Source organism: Dipodomys merriami, unplaced genomic scaffold (assembly GCF_024711535.1).
Source record: "Dipodomys merriami isolate MVZ:Mamm:240054 unplaced genomic scaffold, mDipMer1.0.p SCAF_3, whole genome shotgun sequence".
NCBI lineage: Eukaryota > Metazoa > Chordata > Mammalia > Rodentia > Heteromyidae > Dipodomys > Dipodomys merriami.
Genome location: NW_027204492.1, coordinates 85,762,877 through 85,783,303, shown reverse-complemented (window position 1 = coordinate 85,783,303; position 20,427 = coordinate 85,762,877). Strand labels below are relative to the sequence as shown.

The 20,427-nt window shown below is 46.3% G+C and overlaps 1 protein-coding gene across 3 annotated transcripts; it reads right to left on the bottom strand.

Moving 5' to 3' along the window:
* Window positions 1–690: 690 nt before the first annotated feature.
* Elk1 (ETS transcription factor ELK1) lies at window positions 691–20,184 on the bottom strand. Of its 3 annotated transcripts, none has more exons than XM_070040539.1 (7): window positions 20,015–20,184; window positions 16,409–16,550; window positions 8,012–8,255; window positions 4,889–5,338; window positions 3,547–3,978; window positions 2,806–2,907; window positions 691–2,721 (listed from the first exon to the last, which is right to left on the bottom strand). In XM_070040539.1, the coding sequence occupies exons 3-7, from the start codon at window positions 8,219–8,221 to the stop codon at window positions 2,623–2,625; spliced, it is 1,293 nt and encodes a 430-aa protein (XP_069896640.1). In that variant the 5' UTR covers window positions 8,222–8,255; window positions 16,409–16,550; window positions 20,015–20,184; the 3' UTR covers window positions 691–2,622. The 3 variants fall into 3 exon arrangements, with proteins under 3 accessions (XP_069896640.1, XP_069896641.1, XP_069896639.1); XM_070040540.1 differs by lacking the exon at window positions 16,409–16,550 and having other exon boundaries at window positions 4,889–4,980; window positions 5,155–5,338; XM_070040538.1 differs by lacking the exon at window positions 16,409–16,550.
* Between the last annotated feature and the right edge of the window lie 243 nt (window positions 20,185–20,427).

Genomic DNA, 20,427 nt, shown 5'->3' with positions numbered 1-20,427 from the left:
TCCTTTTTTTGTGGTGGTTATTTTGAGATAAGAGTCTCACAGATCTTCCTTCCAGGCTTAATCCTTAGATCTCAGCCTCCTGAGTAGCTAGGATTACAGGCACAAGCCACCAACACCTGGCTTTTCTTTTTTTCTTTTGAGACAGGGTCTCAATATTTGGCCTAGTCTGTCCTTGAGTTTGTGAGCCTCCTGTCTCAGTCTCCTACCTGAGTGCCAGGACTGCAGAAATGTATCTCCATCCCTGGAAATGGCAGAGATTTTTGACTGGTTAACTTCTGGGACTTTGGTGCATTAAATGGGTGTTGACAAACAAATGTGCAATAAAGATCTGCTGAGTAAATGCTAACAGAACAGTTTGAGCAGGAGATAAAAGCATCATCTTGGGAGATAAGCCCTGTTTCATGCCAGGACCAGATAGGACCATCTATAGAGGGCACATGAGAAGGGAGTCCCAGGAAAAGCTTAGAGGAATCCCAGTTTTTCATGTTTTGGAGAAATGGAAAGAGCCAGCCCAGAGGATGGAGCAGGAGAGGACTGTGGAGAAAGAGGACAGACAGACATGGTCTTATCTGGTCTCCATCATGTTTTCTCATGCTTGTTTTCTTAACCTACATATAGTTCTGGGTTTAGAGCCTCTGTTGTCTCTTTTATAAAGAGGCTCACAAGCATATACAATCATACCTCAGACACTCGAAGTTATGTATGTATTATGTATGTGACAGTTTTGCAGGTTTTTGCAACCACGCTAGGCTCTTATACAATATTATTCAGTCTTAGTTGTTTCTGAAATACAGCCATATTTTTCACATAAACACACTGTTAAACATTTGTGGTCACAACGTCTTACTTTAAAAAAAAAAAATCGAGTCCAGGGATTAGGATTCAGAGCCTGAGAACAGTCCTTGAGCTTTTTTGCTTAAGGCGGACACTCTACCACTGGAGCCACAGCTCCACTTCTTTCTCTTTTGGTACTTAATTGGATGTTAAAGAGTCTTACGGACTTTCCTGCCTAGGCTGCTTCAAACCATGACCCTGAGATCTCAGCCTCCTGAATAGCTAGGATTACAGGCATGAGATACTGATGCCCAGTTGTGGTAAACATTTCTGACATCTCTCATACACAGAACACACACAATCACAACTTCCTATAGTTTTTCTCACCACATTGACTACTAACTTGTACTTCGCGATTACTGTTTTTGACAGATACTATCCCAACAGTGTTTCTCAATCAACCTCTACCTCACACCCTTTGCCCTTCACACAAAATCATGCCTGTCACATTCAGTTCATCCTGAGATCAGCAGGGGAAAAAATACCAGTAGCCTCCAGGAACACCTTTAAAAATATATATTTACAGGAACGATTCCCCATTCTCTGGGACTTTTAGAAAAAAAGGTCCATTTTGGGGAAATAAAATAAACAGTGGAGACGAGTGTAGCACCGTCCCCCAAATCACCAACCCCCAGGTCTCCAGGCCTGGGCTGGTATTGACAGGAGTATTTTGAACCCACCCTGTCCAGCCTGGATTTCCCAGTCTGGAACTCCCAAACTACAAGACAGGCTTTATATGCCCCATTCCTCCCTCCCAACTCCAGGGACACTTAAAGGGTCCTTTGCACCCGCCCGCAGGAAATTGGGGGGCTGGGAGGGAGGGAGCTGAAAATACACGTTTGGTATCAAAAATAAACACTTGGGGGGGTGGCAGGAAGATTCCCCCCAAATCCCTTCCTTCCCACCCACCCCAAAACAGGAAGAGATGCTTCCCTCTCCCATATTGAAAAGCCTCATTTAAAAATAGATTATACTATCAAAATGGCAAGGGGTGGGAGACAGGGAGATCTGGAGTACCGGCTGGAGAGGCCCCCCAGACGGGGACCACTCAAAAAAAACCCCTCCATTGGGAGGCAACAGGTGGGACCCCAGAGAGTTTGCAGACAAAGGAATGGCTTCTCAGTGGAAAGAACAGCAAAAGGGGTGTTCTTCCCTGGCCAAAATGTTGGTTGAGAAAAGGATAAACTGTCTGAGAGAAAAGTTGGGGAGGTGGGAATTGCTATCCCAAGGGTGTGATTCCTCCTTGCCCAGGACTCTCAAACTATTAAACTGTACAATTTCTTCCTGGACCCTTAGGTATAGCCAGGAATAATAAAACAAACTAGTTCTTCTTCCCACACCCCAAAATAGTGACAGGGCCCCCTCATCTCCCCAAGGGTAGGCTGAGAAATAAAGAAAGATCCTTCTCAAGCCAGACCCCGATTGTCTTGTATTGAGGAAAAAAATGAGGAGATGAAGGAGATATCTAAACCACCCCCTAAAAGGATTGGGCCAGATTCCTCCCAGTGGCCTTCAAAAAATAAATAAATAAACCGTCCCTACCACGGAAGTAGGAGACGAGTAACGGCGGCCACTGAGGGACTGACAAAGAGAGAAGTTGTGTGTTTTCGGTGGAAGAGTTAGTGAGTGAGAGATCCTTCTTCCCAGGAATCCCCATCACAACCAAAGCACAAGTCAGTTAGTTGTTCTATGTTTCTCCTTGAGATGGCTGGCTGGAGAGAAGTTCAGGGGCATGGATAGAGTGACCCCAGAAGGGGGTGGTGGTGGTGGTGTTGGTGTTGGTGGTAGTCATGGCTTCTGAGGCCCTGGGGAGAGCACCACGGGGGTCGAGAGGCCATCCACGCTGATGGAAGGGATGTGCACCTGTGCGCTGCCGCTGGACGGAAACTGGGGGAAAAATAGGGAGAGGTCATAGATGGGGCCATGCTTGTATCTCTCACCCTCTCCAAGATGGTGTGAGGGAAATCCTACCTGGAAGGAGAGCTTGGCTGGACTGCGGGGCGCAATGGGACTCAGGGTGCTCCAGAAGTGAATGCTGGGGGGCAGCGAGCTGGGTGTCAGCAGCACCGGGGTCTGTGAGGAAGGGTTGGTCAGAGCTCAAGTAAACAGAAGAAAGGTGTGGGAAGATGGAGGGAACTTGGCCTCAGCCCCACCATATATTTCCTACTCAGATTTCTATAGCTGTTCTTCAAAAGTTCACAGACCTGGACCATAACTACTAAGGCCATGCCCATGGTATATCAAACTCTCCACTCACCCTCTCTCAAGTTGCTGAGACCTCATTGGGCAAGACTACTCAGTAGTTCTATTCACTTGTTGCTTACAGACTTCACAAGTGACCATCCTCCTAACAGCTTATGTCAATTTGCAATTCTTAGGTCCCATCTGAATACCTCACTGGGAAACTCAGTAACAAATCCCAGACCCATTACACGCCCCCCCCCCCCCCCTTGCAGCACTAAGGTCCCTTCAGCCAAGTCCTACCCAGAAATAGTTCCCATAGAAAGCCTGAGTCCTCTAAATGCCACCCACAAAGTCCCTAGACGGGCTCATTTCCAATCAAGGCCCCTCACTCCAGACTAAGCCTCAGCTCAGACAATCTCATTCAAAGGCTCCACCCTCCTAGGATTCAACCTCTAATTCCAGTCAGTCACCCTCCAAATGCCAATCCTTCTCATCCGGATGCTAGCCCCGCCCCTCGCAGACACTCACCAATGTATGCGTAGGTAGCAGAGAGGGCGTCAGCGCCGGTCCCGGAGCCTGAAGACCAGAGCCAGTTCCTGATCCGGGAGTCCGTTCAGGTCCTGGCCCACTCAGCAGGCTCGGGCTAAGTGGAAGTTCCAGATCTCGGGGCTTCCGGCCCTTCTGGGGCTGAGAAATCTCAGTGGTGGAGGCTGAGAGGCCGCCCATCGGGGCTGTTGTTTCCATAAGTACTGTGGGCAGCCGCGCCAGCAGGCCCTCCGTGGGAGGGACTTCCGGATCACCCTTGACAGCTTCCCGCACCAATGCTGTCTCCCCTGAAGCTTGTAACTCCTCCTTGGGTCCCTCCACTTTCACTTGTGGGGGCAATGGGCGTCCTGGACTTGGCTCGACATTCAGCTCTTCTGACTTCTTGTTTGGGGCCTCAGGTGGGGTCAGGATGACCTGGGAGAAGAGTGAGCACAAAGGAGGTATATAAGGATGGAGAACTTTTTTCCGATGGGCCAATTATTTCCCTGATATTTAGTCCTGGGGACATGGCTGTACATGAGGGTATGTCCACCACTAAGACACTGGACTTCATGGAAATGAGATTTTCTCTGCGGCAGATCCTTCTATGGGATAAGGGATCTAGGATGAGACAATTTAATGATGAGACATTAGGAGATAGAACCCTCATTCAGGAGAACAGTGGCACTCAGAAATGTGCTTTTTTGTGCTGGTCCTGGGATTTAAACTCAGGACCTTGGGCATTGTCCCTGAGCTTTTTTTGCTCTAGTCTAGCACTATACCAATTGAGCCACAGCTCCACTTCAATTTTTTTTTGGTGCTTAATTGGAATACTTAATACTTAATTGGAAGACTTCTCTGTTCCAGTTGGCTTCAAAATGCAAACCGCAAATCTCAGCCTCCTAAGTAGCTAGGATTACAGGTGTGAGCCACTAGTGCCTGGCTCAGGAATGTGTTTTTACAGACCAGATGCATTTGCTTCACTGAGAAACTCATTAAGGTGCAGATCTAGGGTCCTGGCCCCAGACATACACAAATCAGATTGTTGGGCCCCAGCTATCTGTTGATTAACAAGCCATCCAGGTGATTCTGATGAGTGCAAAGGGGGTGAGAACCTGTGTATTAAATATGTGCAGAGCACCAACTACATGCTGAGGAGCTACTAACTGTACCATGCTTATCCTCCCTCTTCCTTCTCATGATTTGCAATAACTCTCACCTCTTTCTCAAAGGGAGCTTCCTTCCTTCCTTCCACCATGATTTAATAGGACTTCTATGTCCCTTCTGTCTTCCACAGCAACCTTCTTCAACCCTTTATTATGATTCTCCATGTTCCAGTACTTACCTGCAGGGGCAGGCCAGCCTCTTCCACCTCCAGGCAGGCCTCCAAGGGGTTTGGACTGGCACTCCTGCTCCTTGAGGGGGGTGCTGCTGCTCCTGCAGAGGCAGTGTTGGGGAGCACCGAGGCAGGCCGAGGGTGGGGAGGTACTTGTGGCTGTGGCTGCAGGGACTGGATTGTGAAGGTGGAATAGAGGCCCGAACGCATATATTCATTTCGGCTACTGCGTGCCAGGCTGCCGGGGCCTGCCACTCCTGCAGTCTTGGGTGTACCTGGCTTTCCAGCAGTAGTGTCTCCAGGTGCAGCATGTGCAGAAGCAGGGGCAACATTTGCCACTGCAGAGGCTACAGACACTTCAGGCTGGGGTGGGCAGTCCTCTGTGGAGCACCCTGCAACTTCTGGGTAGGACACAAACTTGTAGACAAACTTCTGGCCACTCACCTTGCGGATTATATTCTGGAAAGGGAAGGGATAGATTTGAGGGCCTTAGAGGAAAAGGGGCAGGGTGGAAGGTGGGTATTGAAGGGTCTTTCTTCCCACTTGCTCTCACTTTGCTCATCTCTTTCTCAAGTTGTGGGCTGCCTTCTCACTGACTCTTTCTCTTCCCAGATGCCCCATCTCTCTGCCCCATCCCCACTTACTCCTTCTCCCCCCCTCCCCCACAATTCTCTATCCTTCCCTTCCCAATTCCTCAAAGTCTCCTGTTACTCTTAATCTTCAACCTTCCAACCCCTCCCCTCCCACCCCCCACACACTGTGGCTCCAATTACAGGAGTAGACTAAGACCCAGGGTTTAACAGGATTGGATCTTGCAGGTGGCTGCTGGGACATAGATTTGGAGACTAGCCAGTTTAGTAGAGAAAGAAATGCCAGAAGAGACTAGATAGTACATTAATATAGGTGAATGGGGTTAATTATTGATATGGAGAATGATTTAAAGCTCTTGACACAGCTTGGTAAGAAATGTATGCATTATCCTGCCAATGTAATTGTAACCCCTCTGTACAGTGTGTTCTCAAATAAAATAAAATAAAATTTAAATTAAAAAAAAAAAAGCTCTTGACACAGACAAAGAACAAGGCAAGTCACTGCTAAGAACAGTGGGAGATCTCATATTAGTACTGTGGTAGTGATTTAGGCTAAAGCACTAAGAAAAGGAAGTACTGAAAGCAAGAGCATTTAGATATTGGTATAGATACTGGAGGAGGATTTCTGGTGTAAGTAGCCCAGAGCATGTTAGAACACATCTGCTGGGGCTAGGAAGGTGGCTCAGTAGTAGAGTGCTTGCTTTACAAGCATGAGGCTGATTCTTCAGCACCACATAAACAGAAAAAGCCAGAAGTGGTGCTGTGGCTTAAGTGGTAGAGCGCCAGCCTTGAGCTGAAAAGCTCAAGGCCCACGACTGGCCAAAAAAAAAAAAAAAGAACATATCTGCTCTAAAGTGTCTCAGGGTTGTTATGGTGGTCTCAGAAGACAAAACAAGGTAGCTTCATTAATATTGTTTTGGAAGTCTAAACCAAGGGAATAAAATATGTGAATGCAGTAAGTGCACCAGAGTGCACCAGTGGGGCACCAGAGTATTTTAGGGATACCCTTTTTTTGGTCAATTGTGGGGCTTGAACTCTGGACCTGGGAGCTGTCCCTGAGCTCTTGAGCTCAAGGTGAACACTCTACCACTTGAGCCACAGTGCCACTTCCAGTTTTCTGGTGGTTAATTGGAGATAAGAGTTTCATGGACTTTCCTGCCCAGGCTGGCTTTGAACCACAATCCTCAGATCTCAGCCTCTTGAGTAGCTAGGACTATAGGAGTGAACCACTGGCACCTGGTGAGATGCCTTTTTTATTGTGCCAGTCCTGAGATTTGAACTCAGTTCCTGGACACTGTCCCTAAGCATTTTTGCTCAAGGCTAGTGCTCTACCACTTGAGCCACAGCTCCACTTCCAGCTTTGGTAATTAATTGGAGATAAGAGTCCCAATGCACTTCCTTTTGTGGGCTGGCTTTGAACTATGATCCTAAGATCTCAGCTTCCTGAGCAGCTAGGATTACAGGTGTGAGCCACTAGTTCCTGGTTCTGGGGAGGTCTTCATGATGTCACAGGGTGGGCCTGTATTTCTTAGAACAGGAATAAAGAGAGATATTTGTTGATATTGTTTTGGATGTTTCTGTTCAGAAAATCAAATGAAAACTGGTATAGATGTTGGAGGGGGGTCTGAGAGGATAGGATGAAGAAAATGTAAAATTTTAGCTGTAGGAATATGATGATGCCATAAATCAATTGTTAGAAATATTGAGAAGGACCAGTGTTATTCTGGGAATCCAAGAGAATACCGTGTAGAGCTGGTACCACACATGTTCATCTGGAGGCTTTAACTAAAAGAATAAGAGAAGGAAGGAAAGTGTTGGAGGTTCCAGAAAATTATGTAAGGAAATGTTAGTAAAGTACTATCAGGGTGGTTCTGACTCTAGGATTAAGACTATGGAATATTCTGGAGTAAGAGAAGATTATGAAGTAACTGGGGTAGCCAGTTCTAAGGGACCACTATGGGGCCTAGCCACTATTAACAATGCTTTCAAAGTTTTGGCTACAAGAATAAGGCAGGAAGTCAAAAGCAGGTGGCTCATGTCTGTAACATTAGCCACTCAGCAGGCTGTTATCTGAGGAACATAGTTTGAAGCCAGCTTGGATAGGAAAGTCTACAAGACTCATCTCCAACCTAAAAAGCTAGGAGTAGACCTGTGGCTCAGGCGATAGAGTGCCAGCCTTGAGGGAAAAAAGAGCTAAGGGACAGTGCCTAGGCTCCAAGTTCAAGCACTAGTATCAGCACATACACAAAAAGAATAAAGCACAAAAGCAATATATAGGGCATGGCAGGGCAGCATTGCTTTGGGAATCTCAGTGAGTAGGATAAAGAGGAGTCAGTATTAGTACTGCTGTAAGGGTTATAGTCAAGGCAGTAAGAAAATAAAACAACTGAGATAAATATTTAAGGGCCCAACATTGGTCTGAGATAAGATAAGATTAAATGTTAATATTGTTTTCAGAGTTCTGGCTGTAGCAATCACATCAAAAAATGAAATTTCTAATACAAATTTCAGAGGTCCAAGCCATGGGTCTCAGAGGCCATACCTTGTCATAGTAGTACCGCAAAGCCCGGCTGAGCTTGTCATAATTCATGTTGGTTTTGTTCTTCCGCAGCCCCCACAGCCGGGCCACCTCCTCTGCATCCACCAGCTTGAACTCACCACCATCCCGTGAGGTCCAGGAGATAATGTGGCCATTACCTTGCTCTCTCAGCAGCTGCAGCAGAAACTGCCACAGGGTCACAGATGGGTCCATTACTGGGGTAGCGCTCACGCCATCCCAGGGGTACCTAGAGGGCAGAAAGCTCAAACTGAGAAGCTGTGGAGAGAAGGGGCAGAGGATAAGACTCCTTTCTTATCATCGTGCCTCCTCCTCTGTCCCCAAATCCCACCACTATTTTCTTTAGTGGGGGGGGTGAGGGGGGTGGAGGGGGGGGGGAGGTAGAGATAGTTGGCAAGATAATGCCAAGGCCCAAATATGTCTATCCTATGAGTATATTATATTATGTAATAAGAAAGAACTCTGCCAGCTCTGGTGGCTCACACCTGTAATCCTAGCTACTTACAGAGGCTGAGATCTGAGGATCACAGTTGGATGCTACGTTGAAAAAGAAAGTCTGTGAGACTCTTTTCTCCAATTAACTACTAAAAAAGCTGGAAGTAGAGCTCTGGTTCAAGTGGTAGATGAGCAAGGGATCTATGGGACAGAGCCCAGGCCCTGAGTTCTAGCCCCAGGACCAGAAAAAGGAAGAAAAGCAAGCAAAAAGGAAGAAAAGTAAGCAAGCAAGAAAGGAAGGAAGAATGGAAAAAAATTAGAAATCTTTGATATGAAATTGAGTTTACAGGCCTTAAGATGAGAGAGAAAATTCTTGCTTATTTAGTGATGGCAATTTAATCATATGAGCTCTGAAAAGACAAAGGAAGCAGAAAGAGATCAGAGACAGAATAAAGAAGACAAAGAAAGCAGAAAGAGATCAGAGACAGAATGATAGGGGAAGGAGTGTTTGCAAGGCAAGGGCAGAGCTATAGGACTAACCTGTCAGCTGAAATACAAGGAAGGGGGTTCCAAGACAAGTGATGTGGGTGCTTAAAGCTGCAACAACCCTCAGCTGATAGCCAATCAGAAAACAAGGATTTCAGTTCTACAACTTGAAGAACTGAATTCTATCAACAATCTGAATAGCAGGAAATGATCATGTTATACAGCCTCCATAAAGAATACAATGTTGCCAATACCTTCCTGTTAGTTTGGTGAGAGCCATGTGGGATTTCTGATTTACATAGAATTGTCAGATAACCGTTTTTCTTTGTTGAGACAAGTTTCACTGTGTAGCCCAGACCTCAAAAGCACAATCCTCCTATCTCAGTTTCCCAAATTCTGGGATTATAGATGTGTGTTAGCATACCTTTCCCAAATTCTGGGATTATAGATGTGTGTTAGCATACCTACATTTTTTGTGTGCAGGTTCTGGGGCTTGAACTCAGGGTCTGGACACTGTCCTTGAGCTTTTTTTTGCTCATGCCTAGCTAGCTCTCTGCCACTTGAGCCACAGCTCCACATCAAGCTTTTTTGGTGTTTAATTGGACATGAGTCTCTTGGACTTTCCTTTTCTTTGAACCTTGATCTTCAATCTTAGCCTCCTGAATAGACAGACTTACAGGCATGATCCACCAGTGCCTGGCAAAAATGTTTTTTTTAAATAAAGAAGCTAAATTTCAAATAAGTTGTCATAGCAGGACGAGAAAACTAGTGCAATGCCTCTCATGTGAGATTTTTGTTTTGTTTTGTTTTGGTGTGCTGTTACTCGGGCTTGAATTCAGGCTTAGGTGCTGTCCCTGAGCTTTTGTTTAAGGCTACAGCTCCACTGCTTGGCCCACAGTTCTACTTCTGGCTGCTTAAAGTCTCACAGGCTTTCCTGCCCCATCTGACTTCAAACCTCGATCCTCAGGTTTCAGCTTCCTGAGTAGTTAGGATTACAGGAGTGAGCCACTGCCTCTGGCTATATCTTGTTTTTTCAAAACAAGGTAATTTACTATGCCAGGCTAGAGCTTTTTAAAAATCACATCAGTGTTAAGATCTTTAGGAGATGCCTTTTGTAAGATCCTTGCAAGTACTGGTCACTGGGGCTGCTTTGCTCTGCTGAATAGTCTTCAAGTCTCAGCCCAAAGGTCCTTTTCATGAAGTCTTCCTGAATCTTTCCCTGTATCCTCATCCCTCCCCAACCTATGACTGTACCTGTAAGTTTTACTTCTTTTTCTTTTCTTTCTTTGTTTTTTTGCAGTGGTAGGGATGCATATACCTTATGCATATACCAAGCATGTACTTTTACCACTCAGCTATACCCTCAGGCCCATCTTCTTACCCACTGTTCAATACATGTCAGGCTCTGCTCTAAACAGATATAGGCTGGCTTACTGGACAGTTACCTAAGCTCTAATGCTAGATTCCCAGAGTTTAAACCTAGGTCTGCCTTGGCATATTCTTTAACCTCTTTGCACTTCAAATATTTTCTTTTTTCTTTTTTTTTTTTTTTTGGGTCCGGTCATGGGGCCTGAACTCTGGGCCTGGGCGCTGTCCCTCAGCTCTTCAGCTCAAGGCTAGTGCTCTACCACTTGAGCCACAGTGCCACTTCCAGCTTTTTTCTTTTTGCTTATGTGGTGCTGAGGAATCGAACCCAGGGCCTCAGGCATGCAAGGCAAGCGCTCTACCACTGAGCCACCTTCCCAGCCTGCACTTCAAATATTTTCATCTGTGGAGAAGGGATCAGACACCCATCTGTAAAATAGGATTTTTTTAGTAATTAGTGCAGTTCTCAATATAGAAGAATTTTGTGTGTGCCAGTACTGGGGCTTTTGAACTCAGGGCCTGGGCACTGTCCCTTAGCTTTCTTGCTCAAAGAGGATGCTCTATCATTTGAGCCACAGCTCCACTTCCTAAAGTAGGGATTAATCATTCGTTCTATGTAGATTAATTCCTTGGTATGATAAGCTGTAAATAAATATTAGTTTCTCATTTGTTCCTAATTCTTTATCTCCCATGCCCAAATCCTGAAAGCTCTAAAACCAGAAATCTTTATAACTCTTCTGGCAGCAAAACCCAATTTGAAACAAAACAAAGCCTTCTCTGGTCTTTATTGATTCTCGCCTAGCACAGATGTGTCTGCATTGTGCTGCAGAAATATGAAAGGAGCTGATGCCAGAGCTGAGGATGTTATGTAATGTATCATATGTGCACCACGCTATCTTTCTCAAATCGGAAAAATGTCTAATTCTTAAGCACATCTGTCCCCGGGGATTTTGGAGGAGGTCATGGGCTGTTATTTGTATTGGCATTGACTCTTTTATCCCTCCCATTAACTCTGATAAGTAGATCCTAATTGCCATGAATTTATAGATAAGGCATCTGTGGCACATGGTGTCTAATTGATGCCCACACAACTAGTGACAGATTCTGCATTCGGACCTAAGCAGCCAAGTACCGGTGGTCTAAGCTTTTAACTATCAGGTTAAACTGCCCCTCAAGTTATTGGTCCCCTTTTAGCCTAGCCTTCAGAGAACAGGTTCCTTCCTATCAATCAATATTATTTCCTGAGAGCAAAGTGGAAATAAAACTTGACCTTCATATTGCCCAAGAGGATAAATATCATTCAAGCAACTGTCTGCCTGGCCAGGATTGCTGGATTAAGAATAAACCTAAATTGGAAGGTTTTATTTTATTTTAATATTTTTTGGCCAGTCATGGGGCCAGAACTCTGGGCTTGGGCACTGTCCCTCAGCTCTTCAGCTCAAGGCTAGTGCTCTACCACTTGAGCCACAGCACCACTTCTGGCTTTCTCTGTGTATGTGGTACTGAGGAATCAAACCTGGGGCTTCATGCATGCAAGGCAAGCACTCTACCACTGAGCCACCTTCCCAGCCCCAATCGGAAGGTTTTGAAGAACCTCCTTCTATCATTTATAGCTTTGCCCTTTAATCTACAACAAAATATACAATATGATCCTCTTATGGCAAAGCTTGCTCCAAGTTCATTCATCAGACACAGTCTTAAGCAACTGTCCAAGTCACAAAGCTATGGAGTGGCAGCTTATGGTCCTGTCTCCAGAGCCCCTCACTGAGTTTGTTTTGAAGGCTGGCTCCTTTCAGAGGCCCAGTGTTTGGTATGACTCCTGGTGGCAAAGAGCGGCACTGCCAACTATTCCTCTGAGCTACAGCAGAATCCATCCACTGAGTGCAAAGCCCTGGACTCGGCTCTGCTGCTCATCTCTTCTCCCACTTGAAAAGAGTGCTGCAATAGATAGGTCTACTTTGTCCAGATGGGTTTACTTTTCTATCACCTCATCACTGAGCAAGCACTCATACTCAGGGAGTGACAACCATGGGCCAGTGAGGTAGCTGGGAGAAAGCCACAGACTGGACACATTCACCCTACTCTAACACATTCCCTATCTTACTGGGGGAAGATAGATAAGCAAGGCAAACGAGTCAAGAGCCCGGCAGATGATGAAAGGGGCTATAGGCAACATCCAAGCAACATTAAAGGAGCTGTTCTCCTAGTTCAAGGCAAGGTGGGTGCTGAGGTGACAGGTGAGCCAAGGTAAAGGAAGGGCTCTGAGCCTGGGTGCCAGCAGGTTGGAGGGAGAAGTAAAGCCAGATAAGTGAAAGGGACAGGGAGAGAGGGAAGGAGGAAGGGAGGGAGGGAGGGAGGGAGAAAGGATGGCAGGAGATTGGACCAGCCAGAGGGAGACATTTTCAGACACTGTTAGGACTTGGAGTTTGGATGAGACAGGATTCCTAAGAGGCTTGTGAATAGAAGGCTGACAAGCTGTGTGACTTGGATATTAAACAGAATCCCTGTGGCTTCGGTGAGAACAGCAATTGGGGTGAAGAGGCTGTGATGGCCCAAGTGAGAGATGGTGGCAGCTGTGGAAGGGCTGAGAAGTGGGTTCTGGCTAAGATTCACTGAGAGATAGCATGGATAGTGTGTGGGGAGGTATCAAGGTGAATCTAGGTAGGGGGCCTGATTACTTGGAAGGAGTTGAGAACAACTTAGATGGGAGTATGAAGGGGGTGGACAGGTTTCAAAGGAACAAACAGAAGGCTGATTAGTTTCAGAGGCTCATTAGACACTCAGGGGTATGCTATGAAGAATAGTAATTTAAGAAATATAAACTCGCCGGGCACTGGTGGCTCATGCCTGTAATCCTAGCTACTCAGGAGGCTGAGATCTGAGGATCATGGTTCAAAGCCAGCCCTGGCAGGAAAGTCGGTGAAACTCTTGTCTCTAGTAAACCACCAGAAAACCAAAGTGGCGCTGTGGCTCAAGTGGTACAGCATTAGCCTTGAGATGAAAAGCTGAGGGACAGCGTCCAGGGCCAGAGTTCAAACCCCATGACCGACAAAAAAAAAAAAAAAAAAAAAAAGAAAAAAAGAAATATAAACTGTCATGAAGTCCTTATAGTATGCATTGGTTTTGAACTCAGGGCCTGTGCTAGGCAAATGCTCTACCATTTGAACCATGCTCCTCCTCAGTCTGCACTTTGAGTCAGGATCCCATTGTGTTTATCAGACTGGCCTTAAACTCATGATTGTTCTACCCCCTACTACATGATAAAATTACAGGCATGCGCCACTATGTCCAACTCCACATACCTTTTGTTTTTAGTGCCAGTTTTAGGGCTTGAATTCAGGGCCTCATAACCTTGGTTAGCTTTTTTGCTCAAGGCTGCCATTCTACTAGTTCAGCCACAAGTCTACTTCTGGCTTTTTAGTGACTATCTGGAGATAAGAGTCTGACAGCTTTCTCTACCTTGGGCTGGCTTCAAACCATGATCCTCAGATCTAATATTATAGGTGGGAGCCACAGATGCCAGCCGTACACTGCTTTAAACATTTAATCTTCATACCAACACCTAAGAATGGGTATTACCACTCCCTTTTTCCAGATGAGGGAATGGTAATGCAGAGTTGTCCAAAGTCATGAAGCTAAGGCCAATGCAGCTGGAATTCATACCCAAACAAATAGCTGCAGGCAGCATTCCTAGCCACTCCTCACCATCAATTCTCTATGATGAGATAACACTGAAGAGACCTTAGAGGATCCTACACATATGGAGCAGGCCAGGCTTCCTTGAAGTAGTGACATGTGATCTGAAGGAGAACAAAGGATGTTTTTGGCCAAGAGACAGAACAGTACATACAAAGGCTACAAGCAACGCATAGTTCTCAGGAGAGCTCCTACTTCTGAGGCACAATCTATTCTCCCAGGAAGGGGAGTTATTTGTCCTGGGACAACTGTTTATTTATACCAACATCAAGTTCTAATCCCTCCCAGGCAGAATTCATTCTTCCTCTGCATGATTCAATGCACTGAATAACCTGTTTGCCCTTGCAAATCTGTTCTCCCAGGGTCTTTTAGCTTTGTACTCCTCTGCTCTGTGTGGCCTTTAGTAAATTACTCAACCACTCTGTTCCTGGTTTCTCATCTGTATAGCATAGGGATATTTTACTCTTAAAGCCACATGTACTCAAAAGCACACCTACCCTCAAAGGCTTTTTATGAGGATTAAATGTGCCAATACATGTGAAAGTCTTAGAAAATTTTCTCTGGCACATGGTAGACACTCAACATCTGTTAACAAGTATATCATCCTTCTTCCTCCCCCTCAATCTTGTGTATTATCCTGGCCTCCACCACTCGTCTTCTACCCGTTCCCCCACACTGCTTCAGCTACACTGGACTCCTTGAGGTTCTTCATCACAGCACGTGAGATCCTTCCTCAGATCTTTGTACTGGCTGTTCTTGCTGTTTGATATACTCCCTCCCTTTAGTATGGCTTGCCTTGTGCCCAAGATTCCAACCACCCCAATACGCTATTCCTATCTGTCCTACTTCATTATTTCTCCTTAGCACTTGTCCAACACATTATCTAATTTTACTTGCTTATTTTTGACATAGCTCATCTTCCTTACTGTTAATAAATGTCTGTCCCACAAATGTAGGGATTTCTACCTGTTTTTCTTCTCTTCATCTCCAGAGTATAGAAGGCTCTGTCTGTACTCACTAGGTTTTTACTATATATTTGTAAATGTTTGAACAGTTCCGAACTAACACCTTACTAAATTCTCATATTCCTCCTCCTTCATCTGCTGCAAATAGTGATGTCTAAGATGACTTCTCCCCACTTATTCATGCAACAAAATATATTTTTTTTGCTGATACTGGGGCTTGAACTCCAGGTCTGGGCACTGTCTCTTAGCTCCTTTTGCTCAGGGTTAGCACACTACCACTTGAGCTACAGCACCACTTCCTACTTTTCCTGTGATTAATTGGAGATAAGAGTCACTGGCATTCCTGCCTGGACTAGCTTCAAACCTTGATCCTCAGATCTCAGCCTCTTGAGTAGCTAGGATTACAGGTGTGAGTCACTGATGCCTGGCTCACTTACTGTACACCACGTACATTTTTAGGTGCTGAAGACAGAGCAATGAGGAATCAGACTAAATCTTGTATCAGAGAGAGACACACAACATACAGATTATATGAGGTGTCAGACAGTGACAGAGGACAAAGGGAGAAAGAATGTAGAGAAGGGACATGAGACCTACTAGGTGTGCAGGATCAGATGCTCAGAGGGATGTTGGCTATTTTCTTTATACAAATAGCATTTTCAGAAACATTTTTATATATGTGCCTTTTTGTATTCCAAGCACCAGTGATGAACACATGATTTACTGAAATAACACAACCCAGATGCAGTGCAACGAAAGCACTCTCAGAGCCATCTTTTCTATCTGTGCCTTTACATGGTGTGTTGTTACATATATCACACTTCTGGAAACACACCCTTTCAATAACAATCATCTTATTCACAACACCACTGGTATCCTTGGAAATATCTTTTTTTGGGGGGGGGGTCTGGTCATGGGGCCTGAACTCTGGGCCTGGGCACTGTCCCTCAGCTCTTCAGCTCAAGGCTAGTGCTCTACAACTTGAGCCACAGCGCCACTTCTGACTTTTTTCTTTTTGCTTATGTGGTGCTGAGGAATCGAACCCAGGGCCTCAGGCATGCAAGGCAAGCGCTCTATCATTGAGCCACCTTCCCAGCCCTCCTTGGAAATATCTTTTTTTTTGTTTGTTTTTGTTTTTTGCCAGTCATGGGGCCTGAACTCTGGGTCTGGGTGCTGTCCCTCAGCTCTTCAGCTCAAGGCTAGTGCTCTACCACTGGAACCACAGCGCCACTTCCCGCTTTTTCTGTTTATGTGGTGCTGAGGAATCGAACCCAGGGTCTCATGCTTGCAAGGCATGCACTCTACCGCTGAGCTACCTTCCCAGCCCCACTCCTTGGAAATATCTTAACATGCATCTTGCAGTAATGTGTTCCCCACACTGGGTGTGGGTCACATTCTTTAGGGGTTGTCATTGGAAGAGGGTCCTTGAAGGTACCTTGCAGAGATTTGAGAGTAGTGTTGGAGCCAATGCAAAAGAGAAGAGCCAATGCAAAGTCCTGGGGCTGCTTGTGCCTTCTGTGTTTAGAGGGATAGCAAGGGAGAGGTCAGCAAGGTGAAAATCACACTGGAGCACAGGTCTGGGATTGGAAGAGAGGTGAAGAAAGTTATGTCAGAGGGAAGTCCTGTTTTATTAATTCACAGGAATTCTGTCTTTATACTAGAGAGAAGTCTAGTTCTAAGTCCTGTTTTAGAAAAAGCAAAAGGTACAGGGAGAAAGTGATTAAGTTAATCATTTAAGGTCACACTGATACTGGGACTGGGGGTAGGTGGGTAATAAGATCAGCTGTGGAACAGTGATGGTTCTATAGGCTCTGTGGGCAGAAGGAACAGCAGAAACAAAAGCCTAGAGGTGGGAACTAATTTGGTTTCTAAAGAATGGGGTCTCACACAGAGTACAATGAGGTGAAAGAGGAATGCCTTTTAAAAATGTTCTAAGCCGGGTGCTGGTGGCTCACGCCTGTAATCCTAGCTACTCAGGAGGCTGAGATCTGAGGATTGTGGTTCAACCCTAGCCAGGGCAGGAAAAATCCGTGACTCTTTTTTTGTTTGTTTTTGGCCAGTCCTGGGGCTTGAACTCAGGGCCTGGGCTCTGTCCCTGAGCTTCTTTTGCTCAAGGCTAGCATTCTACCACTTAAACCACAGCGTCACTTCCGGCATTTTATGTGTATGTGGTACTGAGGAATCAAACCCAAGGATTCATGCATGCTAGGCAAGCACTCTACCACTGAGCCACATTCCCAGCCCTGATAATCTCCATAAAACACCAGAAGACCAGAAGTGGCACTGTGGCTCAAGTGGTAGAACATTCACCTTGAGCTGAAGAGCTAAGGGACAGTGCCCAGGCCTAGAGTTCAAGCCCCACGACCTACAAAAAAATGTTCTTGTGCCGAGTACTTACTGGGTCACCTTTAAGAAAGGCATTTTTACCTTCCCTATGTCTCAATTACTCAATACCTGTCTCACAGATCTATGGTGAGACTTAGAGGAGGTAGTGAATATAAATCACTGGTACTTAGCAAGTGTTCAATAAATGTTGGTGACTATTGGTATTCTCATTGTTATCACTAACAAATTTGTTTACTGTAATAATACAAAATGTCTTAGTGGCTAAAGAGTGTCTGTGAGGAAAGTTTGCTCTGCAATAAAAACGTTCTGAGTTTAGCAGAGGCCAGTGGCTCATGCCTGTAATCCTAGCTACTAAGGAGGCTGGGACATAAGGAACACAGTTCAAAGCCAGTCTGGCCAGGAAAGTCTGTGAGACTCTTATAACCTAAAAGGCTAGAAGTAAAGCTGTGGCTCAAGTGGTAGAGCATTAGCCTTGAACAAAAGAAGCTCAGTGATAGCACCCAGGCCCTGAGTTCAAGCCCTAAGTCCAGCATACACACCTACACACCTATACACACATGGGCACACACACGCATGTGTGCGCACAACACGCACACACACACACACACACACACACACACACACACACACACACACACACACACACACACAAATTCTGAGTTTAGCCAGGAGCTGGTAGCTCAAGCCTATGATCCTGGCTACTCAGGAGGGTGAGTTCTGAGAATCCTAGTTCAAAGCCAGCCCAGGAAGGAAAGTCTGTGTGATACTCTTATCTCCACTTAACCACTAAAAAGCCAGAAGTGGAACTGTGGCTCAAGTGGAAGAACACTAGCCTTGGACACAAAAGCTCAAGGACAGTGCCTAGGCCCTGAATGCAAGCCCCAGGATCAGCACACACACACACACTCCTTGCAACAAGTACCCAGGCTAGGCTGACCTACTAAGGGACTGGGGGAGGGGTGTCAGGGAAGATCCGTCTATCTGGCATATGGAAAGGAGGACCTTTTTTCCCTTCTTTTTGTAGGTCATAGGTCTTGAACTCTGAGCCTAGGCACTATCCCTCTCAGCTCTTCAGCTCAAGGCTAGCGCTCTACCACTTGAGCCACAGCACCACTTCCAGTTTTCTGAGTGGTTTATTGGAGATAAGAGTCTCACAGACTTTGCTGCCTGGGCTGGATTTGAACCATGATTCTCAGATCTCAACCTCCTGAGTAACTAAGATTACAGGTGTGAGCCACTGATGCCTGGCTGGAAGGAACTTTTTTTTTTTTTTGTAAGTGCGCTGGTCCTAGTCCTGGGGCTTAAACTCAGGCCCTGGGCACTATCCTTGCACTTTTGTGCTCAAGGCTAGTGCTCTACCACTTTAAGGCACAGCTCTATTTCTGGCCTTTTGGTAGTTAATGGGAGATAAGACTTCCCAGACTTTCCTGCCCAGGCAGGCTTTTATCCTTGGTCCTCAGATCTCAGGCTCCTGAGTAGCTAGACTTACAGGCATGAGCCACCAGCACCTGGCAGGACCTTTTATGTGTGTGTGCAGTCCTTGAACTTGGGGTCTGGGTGCTATCCTTGAGCCTCTGTGCTCAGGGATAGCACTCTAACACTTGAGCCACAACTCTACTATAGGTTTTTATTGGTTAATTGGGGATATGAGTTTTGGGGTCTTTGCTGCTTGGGCTGGCTTTGAACTGAGATCATCAGATTTCAGCCTCGAGTAGCTAGGATTACAGGCACGAGCCATCAGTGCCTGGCTAGGAAAAACCTTCTTGTGAGAGGGATAGCAAGCACTGGACTCATGGGAGGACTTAAGAGGGTGCGAGTGCCAGCATAGGGATAGCATGAAGCCAATTAACCAATCCACTATAAGGGGTAAGGGGATCTGGCTCATCTTCTAGAGGCAGAGTGAGCAGAAAAAACTTTCTCCTGTACAATAGTGGAGGAGAGGAAAAGCCATTACAGTGATTTAAAGTGAGAGGACAGAAAAAGGTATGGACTGGGCTACTGAAAATGACTGAATATAAAACACTAAACTGACCCACTATTGAAAGGGAGGAATCTATAAATAAAATAGTTAAGGAAATGGGCTGATGAGTATGTGAATACAAACATGTAGACCAATCTACTATAAAGTGTGGGGAGTAAAGCCATGAACTGAGGGGCATTAGGGCGTTGAAGGAGGCAAGAATATAAACTCAGATGGTCTCACCATTAGAGGTGAGTGTACTGCTGGATACATAAGGCGGCACGAATTGATTCACTACAAGGAACTGGGAGGGGTGGAATATAAACAAGGCCACAGACCGGTCTCCTGAAAGTTGAGACCTGAAGAAAGATAAACACTTAAACGCACCTACTATTAAGGGGGTTGGACAATGCCACAGACTGCCTCCCAGTAAGTGGGGGGGGGACCGAGGGGGGGAAAAGACCACGGACGAGTCCACCGTAAGTTAGGGTAGGGAGAAATAAAAGCACGCAGACCGATCCATTATACAGCCGGAAAGGGTGGTGACGCCACAATCAGATTCACTACAAGGGACGAAGGGAGGGGCAATGCACACGCAGGTCACCAACCCTTGTGGTGGCTATAGGGAGTCCAACACCAGGAGGCCACAGGACAAGCCACATCCCCACATGCGGGGGTGGGAAGGATACGTGGGGTCACAGACAGGGCCCTCCACCCTTCAGGCCCAGAGCTCACCTGTGTGTGGCGAGGTGGCAGTGTTGGCAGCTCCGGGGGGCGGGGGCTCCATACGCAGCCCCACCGCCCCCCAGGCCCGGATTCTGAAGCAGCAGTAGCGGTGGTGGCGGCAGCACCTAGAAGCCGCCCCAGCGTTTCTCCACCGCTCACGTGGGCCCGGGGTGGGAGGAGGAGCCAAGCATCCCGCCGTTCCCCTATTGGCCAAAGCATCAGGGACCAACTACACCGCTTTGGAGCTGGGGGGCGGGCCCTATCATATAGAGCTATGCAATGATTGGCTTGAAGGAGTTGATGGACTGGCTGGAGAGATGCTTGCACTCGCTGGCGCTCCACCCCGATTGGTTCAAGTAAGACTGAACAACTGATTGGCTTAAACAGGATTGATGGCAGATGAGAAGGCACCGAGCATAGGG

What these genes read in the sequence shown, in the direction of transcription:
- Elk1 (XM_070040539.1), bottom strand. Translation starts at nt 8,221, where the DNA reads ATGGACCCATCTGTGACCCTGTGGCAGTTTCTGCTGCAGCTGCTGAGA. An exon ending in TGCGGTACTACTATGACAAG is followed by an intron (nt 5,339 to 8,011) that starts GTATGGCCTCTG and finishes TTCCCTTTCCAG; the next exon opens with AATATAATCCGCAAGGTGAG. An exon ending in CAGCCAAGCTCTCCTTCCAG is followed by an intron (nt 2,722 to 2,805) that starts GTAGGATTTCCC and finishes TTTTTCCCCCAG; the next exon opens with TTTCCGTCCAGCGGCAGCGC.